Raw genomic sequence first — 10829 nt, forward strand, 5'->3', positions numbered from 1 at the left:
TAATTTTAAAAATGACTATTTTCCGGGGCTTCCCTGGTGGCGCAGTGGTTGAGAGTCTGCCTGCCAATGCAGGGGGCACGGGTTCGAGCCCTGGTCTGGGAAGATTCCACATGCCGCGGAGCAACTGGGCCCGTGAGCTACATCTACTGAGCCTGCGCGTCTGGAGCCTGTGCTCCGCAACAAGAGAGGCCGCGATAGTGAGAGGCCCGCGCACCGCGATGAAGAGTGGCCCCCGCTTGCCGCAACTAGAGGAAGCCCTCGCCCAGAAACGAAGACCCAACACAGCCAAAATAAATAAATAAATAAATAATAATTAAAGGTGCTAATAATTTAAAAAAAAAAAAGACTTAAAAAAAATGACTATTTTCCAAAGCAAAAAAATAGTAAGAGTGGCATTGTTTTACATTTTTACAAATCTAATATCTGATTCAAGACAAAATAGCAGGATTCTCATGTCTGCTTCTGTAGCCAGTCTGTTGTAATATCACACATCATATAACCTCTTGAAAGCTCGACAGTATACCCAAGGAAGAATGCAAGGGAAAAAGTCAAATGGCATCTCAGTTTTATTATGAAAATAATTTTGACCTTGGAGACCTCTGAAAGTGTCTCAGGGATCTCCAGAATTTCCAATACCACACTTCGAGAACTATTAGATGATTAGCAGTTTGGTCTTCCCTACACTTTACACAGGGGCTCTTCATGTTTTCACATCTGTTGCCAGTTCCCAGATATTTGGTAAGATACCTGCCAGAAATAGTGGAAAGAGCATAGGTCAGGGAGTCAGGGCTTCTGAGGTTGAAAAAATAGCTTATGTACGGGGCTTTGTTGCCAGGCCGCCTGGGGTAGAGATATTTAGCCTCTTTGTGCCTCCATTTCTTCAGCTCTTGAAAGGGAATAATGGTTGGATCTGCTTCCTAGGGATCTGCATCTGCCTGGTGGAAATTAGGATTGTTAAACAACTGATATTCAAAGAGAATAAGATAATTCCGTTCACAGTGTTCAGTTGTAGTGTGCTAGCCACTGTCTTAGGTGGTGGGGATACCATGGTGAACAAGAAGACAGATGTGGTTCTTATTTTCCTGGAGTTAATTTTTTTCATGGGGGACTGGGTGATGGTGACAGACAATAAAAAAAGAATTATAAGGGAAGGGTATCAAGATCTGCATCTGCCTGGTGGAAATTAGGGTTGTTAAACACCTGATATTCCAAGAGAAAGAAACAGTAATTTTTAAAAAAACTTCCAAACTAGATCCTTAAGTAGCAAAGGAGAGCAGAGGAAAGTTGAATCCAAGAGCTTACGCCATAAAAATTGGAAAGAGACTAGTGGATGAAGCAGATAATTCTGTCCTTCAAGCCTGGGAAGATTAAATGAGGGTCATCTGGGACAGCAGGCGTAGCAACAGTGATGAGGAAGAGAACGCGGGCTGGAAAAGAGAGAACCAGACTTGGGGGGTGAGGTGGAGAAGGAGTCCTCAGATAATAGAGCACCGTGGGTGTCCAAGAAGCCATGCCAGTCTCCCCCACGTGGACACCCTTTCCTTCATTTCATGTACAATTAATTATATAAGAGCCACGGGGGGTGGGGTGGACACTACCCAGAGGAGCTCCCGGGGGTCCGGCCGAGCTGTACACAGGCCCTTTCCTAAAGGCACTGAGGTCACCTTTGGTGGCTGCTGTGCATGGGCAAGTTTGCTGTGCTCACTGGAATGATGAGACTTGCTCTGCAGAGGTTGCCTTGAGAAGACAAAAAAGAATATTAACGTTTAAAACAAAACAAAATATTGTAATCGCTAGAGCAGGTATTCTCAAAATGGGGGTCCCTGGTCTCTATAAAGTTAAAACTATTTTCATAACAATACTAAGATGTTGTTTGCTTTTTCACTCTTATTCTCTCATGAGTGCAAAGGCTACATGATATGTAATAACAGATTGAATGCAGAACAAGCTAAACTAGTCTGTGGTGACAAAGTCAGAAAAGTGATTGCCTGTTGAGAGTTGGGGGCAGGAAGTGGCTGGGAAGGGCCCAGAGGGAATTTTCTGGGGTGATGGTAATGTCCTATATCTTGATAGTAGTTTGGGTTACACAGGCGTATGCATTTGTCAAAACTCGTGTGTGGAAGCAGGACATGATTTCCCAACTGTGTGATCCTCATATTGGGATTCCTTGTAAGATTTTGTTTCTAAGAAATTTGAAAATCAAGGACATGTGAAAAATGCCCAGGTTTTAACATCAGAAAGACCTGAGTTTAATCCTGACTTTGCTACATACTATGTTTGTGACTTTGAACAAGTATAATAACAACATTTAGCAGAGTGTCTGGTACATCACAGGCACCTAATAAATACTTGTAATATGACCAAATGAAGTAATGTAATTTTTCTTAGCTCTAATTTTGTACTGAGAGTAACAGATCTCATTTTCATTTGCTCTACTAAGATTCATAGTGTTTCTGGGTGAATTTCCTTTTGATGGCAAACTGAAGCAGAGAATTGGAAAAAAAAGTTTCTTTTTGCTTGGGTTTGCTCAGTTGTTAAATACTACTGGGGAATAGGCAAGGGTGTAAGTTTGGGGGGAGGGGACACAGTGACCTCTGACATCTGTCCTTGTGACTCTCATCACCTACAAACATATCAACTGCCTTCTGTCTTGGTGACTTCATCTGAAAAATGGGAACAATGCTACTACTTTCCAATAGAATTGTTGTCACAATTAAATGAGGTAATTTTGAAGAGTACCGAACTTATAATGGATGCTCAATAAATGTTAGTTGTCTCTTCCATTTTTCATCTCTCCCTACTGTTTTCCCTGAAATAGATAAACATGTATGACATGTTAAACATGTAAACATATTAATATAGTCTTCCTACCTGAAGTCATCCTTAATGTTCTCTCATATAGCCTATGTTAATAATTGGTCTGGGCTTCCCTGGTGACGCAGTGTTTAAGAATCCGCCTGCCAATGCAGGGGACACGGGTTCGAGCCCTGGTCTGGGATGATCCCACATGCCGCGGAGCAACTAAGCCCGTGCGCCACAACTACTGACCCTGCTCTCTAGAGCCCGCGAGCCACAACTACTGAAGCCCCCGTGCCTAGAGCCCGTGCTCCGCAACAAGAGAAGCCACCGCAATGAGAAGCCCGTGCACCGCGACAAAGAGTAGCCCCCCCTCGCCACAACTAGAGAAAAGCCCGCGCGTAGCAACCAAGACCCAACGCGGCCAAAAATAAATAAATAAATAAATAAAAATTTAGGGGAAAAAAAAAAAATTGGTCTGTATTTGCTGTCTTTCCCCAGCACATGCAGGTCCACATTCATGATAACACCAAGAATTGCACACTTTCATTGGCTAGACTTGAATTTTTTGGACCAAAAGCTTTCTTGAAATCCATGAGCTGTAGCCTAAAAGGGAGTCTTCTGTTACTAGAGAGTTGGTTCTGTTGGGATGGTTGTTTAGGGATTTGACCTCAGCTGTCTCCTGGATGACTGCATCAGCTTGTGCAGGTTGAGGCTTCTCTATTCTTGGGGCTGCTCAAGAGACCTGGCCCTGTGTTCCCTTGACATGGCTCTTCCTGTTGCACTCTGCAGTGGGAGCTTGGGGACTCACTATGTATATCAAATCATCACTTTGTACACTAAATATGTTACAATTTTTATTTGTCAATTATATTTTAATAAAGCGGTAAAATTTTTTTGAAAAATAAAATGAAGTTACTAAAAGTGTAGGTTTTGATAACCTAATAACATATTCTGAAGGGAAAAAAAGAGAGCCAAAGTGAGGTTTCCCTGAGGAAGAAGAAATTCCACCTGTAGACTGCAACATCTCCTCCTGCCTGGAAGTTTCCAGATTGCTGGCCTGCCCTACAGATTTCAGACTTGCCTAGCCAGCCTCCACAGCTGCATAAACCAATTATTTGCAGTAAATCTCTTCTGTATGTATATGTGTACGTATATCTCGTCATGGTTCTTTCTATTGTAGAACCTGACTGACACAGCAAGTAACTTTACTTATTTAACTGAACAAGTAAAGGCTAGTTGTTAACTCCCTCAAGTTTCACTCTTTACCTACTCCCCATACAGACTAACCTATACCTTCACTCTTTATTTTCTTCTCTCTTAAAGTTTCCTGCTCCAACACCTACATAAAGCATCCTTGCCAATCTCTTCTGAGACCTTGCTCCATCAATTATCTCCTCTTTCCTGAATCTTCAGCCTCTACTCTAACTCATGCTCACGTCTCCCCTGTCTAGGAAAAACAAAAAAACAAAAAACCTCCTTCCTTACATTCCCCATAAATATTACTTACATATTTTCTGCCTTTCTAGAGCCAGACTTCTTGAAATATTCAATTCTTGCCGCTGTATTTCCTCACTTCCCATTCATTCCTTAACCAATTGCAGCCTGGCTCCAACTTTCAGGTTCCAGCCAAAACTTTCTTTGTTAAGATTATAAATGACCTTCTGATTGCCAAAGCTAAAGAAACTGAAGTCTGTCCTTTTCTTGACTTCTCAGAGTCCTTGAAATTTCTGTCTGGCCTTTGAGTGCATCACTCCTCCTTCCCTTCACCTCCGAGACCACTCCATTCTCTATTTCTTTAACTGATTCTTCTTTGGACCAGCTGTCAAACTCTGGTGTTCCCCAGTCCTCTCTGACTTCAGCCTTTTATCATTTTATATGCCTACAGTTTCCCTGGGTGACTTCTTCCACACCCATCACTTGAACTTCATTATCTATGTGCTGGTGACTCCTGAATCTAAGCCCTATATCAAACTCATATCAAAGCTTTATTCCCAAATATCCCTCTGCCCAGTGTTGGATCCAGACACGTCCCCATTCCAGAATGTGCCACAGGTACATCAAAACTCAATGGAGGAACTTCCCTTGTGGTGCAGTGGTTAAGAATACACCTGCCATTGCAGGGGACACGGGTTCAAGCCCTGGTCTGGGAAGATCCTACATGCTGCGGAGCAGCTAAGCCCATGCACCACAACTACTGAGCCCACGCGCCACAACTACTGAAGCCTGCATGCCTAGAGCCTGTGCTCCGCAACAAGAGAAGCCACCGCAATGAGAAGCCTGCACACTGCAATGAAGAGTAGACCCCGCTTGCTGCAACTAGAGAAAGCCCGCTCGCAGCAACAAAAACCCAACGCAGCCAAAAATAAAAATAAATTTATAAGAAAAAAAAAACCTCAGTGGGTCCAATGAACCTATCTACAAAACAGAAACAGACTCACAGACAGAGAACAGACTTGTGGTTGCCACGGGGGAGGGGGCGGGGAGGGAAGGACTGGGAGTGTGGGGTTAGCAGATGTAAACTATTATATATAGGATGGATAAACAACAAGGTCCTACTGTATAGCACAGGGAATCATATTCAATATCCTGTGATAAACCATAATGGAAAAGAATATAAAAAAAGAATGTCTGTGTGTAACTGAGTCACTTTGCTGTACAGAAGAGATTGGCACAGCATTGTAAATCAACTATATTTCAAAACTCAGTGGGTCCAAAAGCTAATTAATTTTTCTTTTGTATTCCCCATCTCAGAGAGTAACCATCTTCCCAGTTGCCCAAGCTACTGACATGGTAGTTCTCCTAGATTCTCCTTCACTCACCCTCATGCATTCAGTTATCAAGTTCTTCTGAGCCTGTCTTCCATCTCAAATCTCTCAAATTCTTCCCTTTTCTCTTTTCCTCATATTACTGCCTTTGTGTAGACATCATTTCTGATCTAGAACTAGTCTATTAACTATTTTCGTATCTCATCCGGCTTTACCTTTAGTCCATTTTCCCCACTTATACCAGGAAAATTATATATTCTTCTAAATCTTATCAATCCTCTGGGCAAAGTTTTCAGTGGCTCCCCGTAACTCATAAGATACAGTTTAAATCGTTCAGTATGATATTCGCGGTTCCTGCCTTTCCGTGAGGCTTCATCTTTGGCCCAATTGTGCTTTGCATTTTACCTGTACTGAACCACTTGTAGTTCTCATATATTCATATTTCTTTTTTTTTAATTTTAAATTATTTATTTATTTATTCATGGCTGTGTTGGGTCTTCGTTTCTGTGCGAGGGCTTTCTCTAGTTGCGGCAAGCGGGGGCCACTCTTCATCACTGTGCGCGGGCCTCTCACCATCGCGGCCTCTCTTGTTGCGGAGCACAGGCTCCAGACACGCAAGCTCAGCAATTGTGGCTCACGGGCCCAGCCGCTCCACGGCATGTGGGATCTTCCCAGACCAGGGCTCGAACCCGCGTCCCCTGCGTTGGCAGGCAGATTCTCAACCACTGCGCCACCAGGGAAGCCCTATCTTCATATTTATGCATAAGCTGGGCCCAGTACTGTTCCCCTACACTACACAGACACAGACACACACACACACACACACACACACACACACACACACACACACACACACACACACGAGTCTTCCCTGACCTCCCAGAGAAAGTTAGCCTTCCTTTTGGCTCCTTTAGCATCCTACAAAAAACACCTTTGTTATGGCACCAATAAAACAGTTTGACTAGAGGAAAAGAACCAGATCCTAGCAGGGAATATTTGGTAAATGTGTGATTAGCTTAATTCAGCAGTTTTAAAGCTTAAGTTTTTAAGTAAGGGGATATTTTCTTTAATCATAATCTCCTGCCAAAACCTAATGTGTAGACTAGATAAGAGCCAGCAATCCCTCCCTTAGTCCCCTTGTGCCATGCTGCCTCTGAGGTGCCAGTGCCTTAAGTGGGAATAGTGTGAAAGCAGAGGCTTTCCTACAGTTGACCAGATGTCTGATCTGTCAAAAGTCTGTCAGATTCAGCCATAAAAACGATTGAAGTACTGATACATGCTATAACATGGATAAAACTTGAAAATATTATGTTAAATGGAAGAAGCTAGACATAAAAGGCCACATTGTTGTATAATTTGATCTGTATGAAATGTCCGGAATAGGCAAATCCATAGAGACAGAAAGTAGATGAGGGTTACCAGGGCCTGGGGGAGAGGAGAATGGAGAGTGACTACTTAATGGGGATGGGGTTTCTTTTGAGGTGGTAAAAGTATTCTGGGATTAGAGAGTGGTGATGGTTGCACAATTTGTGAATATACTAAAAACCTCTGAATGGCACACTCTAAAAGGGTGAGTCTTGTATTATGTGATTTATATCTCAATAAAAATATAATTACAGTGGCATAGTATTCCATTCCATGGAATTGAGAGAAATAAAGGAATTTCTATAAAAACAGGCTAGGCATAAGTTTGTGTAATGTTAATATTTCTTTATAAAATTACATGTACATAACTGTTATCTTCGTCTAATTGTGAAGAAATGTGACTGGGATTCTCTGGGATGTGTATAAACTTATTGGGAGCAATGAGTAAGTTCCCCCACCCCCAATCACCACCACACACACAAAAAAGAAAACAAACAAACAAAAAACTGTCAAAAATTTAGGACCAGGAGCTAGAGTCCTAAGAATTATTTCCAAAGCAACTTTGTATCCTTGCTGAATCTATCCAGTCACCCTAATGCTTCCCCTGAACTCTAACCAGCCCCTTCTCTTCATGGAAACCCATGATGGAAATCTCTGCCCCCCACCTTGGGATGCCCTTGATTTGAGGGTGATATTGGCAGAGTAGAAGCTGTTGAGGAGGTGGTGGCTTCCTGAGGAAAGAACTGCGGTCTGAGAGAGCTGAGCAAGGACACCAGGGCTTATGAGTAAAGGTGGGGAGGAACTAGGCTGGGGTAATAAGCAAAGCCCTTGGCAGGAACTTAGGCTAAATTTTGGGAGTCAGGTGGGTCCTGGGAAATAACAAAGGATGATGACTCAGGCCACCCACGTACAGTGAGTGGGTTAAGGTCAGGAGAGTGAGGTGACAGCCTTTTGGTGGAGAGGCACTATCTCAAGGGGAAGACAAAGGGGAGAAAAGGGCTGGAGAGTGGAACATCTGGGGTTTTGGCGATAAGCCACAACTGGGTCTTAACCTTCAGCCTTAGAACTCCAGTTTGGGTAAACACTTGAAAAAAAGAATTGGTGCAGGCCAGAATCTTATCTCCTCTTGATAAATTATGAAGAAAAGCCCAGGATTCTTACACCTCTCTCCCTCATCCTCCCACTCTTCCCCAGATTGACGTCTGACAAATAGCCAGAAATGAGACTCACACATCCATACCCAGAGTCAAGAGGTGGATCCCAGCTGCAGGCACCCATACACACACTAGCTTTAGCCTTTTATTATTTTTTTTATTGAGACAGGTGGATGGTGGTTAGTGGTGAGGGGTTCCCATACCCCCACTGCAGTGTTGCAGGACAACTCAGCAGTTCTCGTGTTCACTGGGGTAGACATCCCAGTGGAAGCCAATGGCATTGATAATGGATCGGCTAGATCGGCCACTGATGAATCGTAGCACAGTGTTGGGGTACAAGGGGACAGCTTTGAAACTTATGCCTCTGTCTTTCCCAAAAGTCAAGAAGCGGAACTTGTCAGTCACAAAGACCAGCTTTCTCAGGTAGTTCTTGTACTTTCCCGACACCTGGACCACTGATTCCCCAGGGTTCAGAAAGATCTCCTTCAGCTCTCCCAACTTGCCACCCACATATTTGCTCCACACCTTGCCGTAGCACACCTGGAGACTAGGGACAGGGGTGAGGAGGGAAGGAAGGGAGACACTGAGTAAGGTGATCAGAATTCAGGACCTCTCGGCCTACAGGCTGAGACCTTCAGACTAGTGACAGGGATGACAAAACCCCTGCCAGTCCCACAGAATGTGAGGGTTGGGTAAGCCCTTGGGGATCACACATGGAACTTCAACTCCTCATTTTGCTGACAAACAGGCTCACAGAGGGAAAACAACTTGCGCAGAATCACCCAGACAGTGAATATCAGAGCTTGAATTTGAAGTCTACACTCCCACCAGGCCCCCACCCCCTACCTGAAACAAGAAAAGGGATTTTTCAAACATCTGAAAGGCTCCGATGAGGGAAGAGACTTGTCCATGCTGTGCTAGGATACAAATCCAGGATCAGAAGGATAAAGTTTTGGGAGAGGCATCAAGCAAAGATGAAGGATGCCAGAGGGGATTTAAACCTTGGGTGGGGGATAAACGAGACAACTTCCAGGTCACTCTGAGTTGATGGTATATGATTTACCCAAGGTCACAAGTGTGGGAGTGTTAGGGGTTTCGGCAGCACAGGTCTCAAATCCAAGTCCTCTAATAATTTTTCCATATCATGTTATCCCTGTGACTTGATTGAAACAGATGTGACCCAAAGTGACTGAGAAATTCACAATTTAGTAAGATCCTAGAAGGTCCCCAAACCACAGAAACTCAAAGAATCTTACCCTACGATGTAGTATCTGTTAACTCGGACACGAATGGCAGTGATGGGGCCATCCAGCTGGTTTCTAGAATGGGAGAATGGCTTTCCTCCACGGCCTCCATACTCTCCACTGAAAGAGGAGGACCTGGCCTGAACTGGAGGGAAAGGAGGAGTTGGGGGGAGAAATCCCCTGAGAGCTCAGTTTCTCCCCACCACCCTTATTCCTCCTGCAACTCAGTTCCCACCACCCCAAGTCAGCCACTGACAGCCTTGGCCACCAGCAGTACAGGAAGCTGCTTCCCCTGACTCTAGTGCTGGGCTCCTGGTTTCTCACTTACTCTCACTGGCAGAGGCTGATGCACAAAGAAGGGCAAGAAAAGCAATGGTCAACATCCTGGGGCTGGAGTGGGAAGAAAGGAGAAAGTGAACGTTTACCCTTATCCCTCCAGATATCATTTACCCAGGCACCCCTGACCTCCAGTTGAGGCTCGGGTTTCTTGGTCCTTCAACTCAGACCTCGTCCACCCAGTCTTGGTCTTAGAAAGGATTGTCCACAGTCTCTAGTCCTGTTTGTCACAAATACTATCTTATGTGTCCTCAATCCCTCTGCCTCTCTCCGGTCTGGCTACAACCAACCCTCCTCTTCCCTCCCAAGCCAGAAGATCAGTCGTGACCTTCTATCTGGATTAAGCTGTGTCAAGCCCTGTTCCCTCCTGGCACAAAGCAGGAAAGGAGTTTTCTAAAGAAGAAGTGAAAGACATCTCCAAATCCTAGCAATGGTTGAGTTTATCAAACCAGGAGTCAGAGCAAAACCTAACTGAAGTAGGCCTGTGGTAGATTGGCCCAGTCTGTGGGACATCTGGGGCATAGTTAAAATTCCTAGTTTCATCCTAGTCTCAAATCAGAAGGAAAGGAGCATTTTAGAGGTCCCTGGGTCACTTGGAGAGTGAAGGTGGTGATAGAAGAGACAGCCAACACCACTGTCCAAGCAGTTCTGGTGCAGGTGGGATAGACTGAGAAGTTGGAGAAGGAATCGGAACCAGCTTAAGATAGGAGATCCCAGGCACCTGGTCTATTTGTCATACCTCCTTCTCCACTAACACAAATCTGGCTGTAGGTGTATCCCAGGTGTCCCCAGTCCTTCAGCTGAGATCCAGATATCCTTACACCGAAGACTAGCTCACACCCAGATGCCCCGGTTAGCTGACACACAGGTCTCCCCAGCCATTCAATCCAGGAAGCCTCTTCTTCAGCTCAGCTTGAATCCCCTCTAATTCAAATCCAGGCATCCCTGTCACCCCTCAGCCCATGCCTCTGTCACCCCTCACCTGGCAGTTTCAAGTGCAAAGTAACCCCCTGGAAACTTCCAGGTCTTTTATACCTAGTCCAAGCCCTCCCCCTGCTCTTTATTGTGTGAACCTCACCTCCTGAGCAAACATGATCAAACTCTTAGGGTCAGCTGTCAGGCAGGGTCTGGAACATCTTATCCTGCCCCAAGGGTTACAGGTGGCA

At 44.6% G+C, this 10829-nt stretch overlaps 1 protein-coding gene across 1 annotated transcript; it reads right to left on the reverse strand.

Moving 5' to 3' along the window:
• Positions 1-8311: 8311 nt before the first annotated feature.
• ZG16 (zymogen granule protein 16) lies at positions 8312-9710 on the reverse strand. Its single transcript, XM_036826780.1, has 3 exons — positions 9656-9710; positions 9340-9472; positions 8312-8630 (listed from the first exon to the last, which is right to left on the reverse strand). The coding sequence occupies exons 1-3, from the start codon at positions 9708-9710 to the stop codon at positions 8312-8314; spliced, it is 507 nt and encodes a 168-aa protein (XP_036682675.1).
• Between the last annotated feature and the right edge of the window lie 1119 nt (positions 9711-10829).

This window comes from Balaenoptera musculus, chromosome 15, assembly GCF_009873245.2.
Source record: "Balaenoptera musculus isolate JJ_BM4_2016_0621 chromosome 15, mBalMus1.pri.v3, whole genome shotgun sequence".
In the NCBI taxonomy this organism is placed as follows: domain Eukaryota; kingdom Metazoa; phylum Chordata; class Mammalia; order Artiodactyla; family Balaenopteridae; genus Balaenoptera; species Balaenoptera musculus.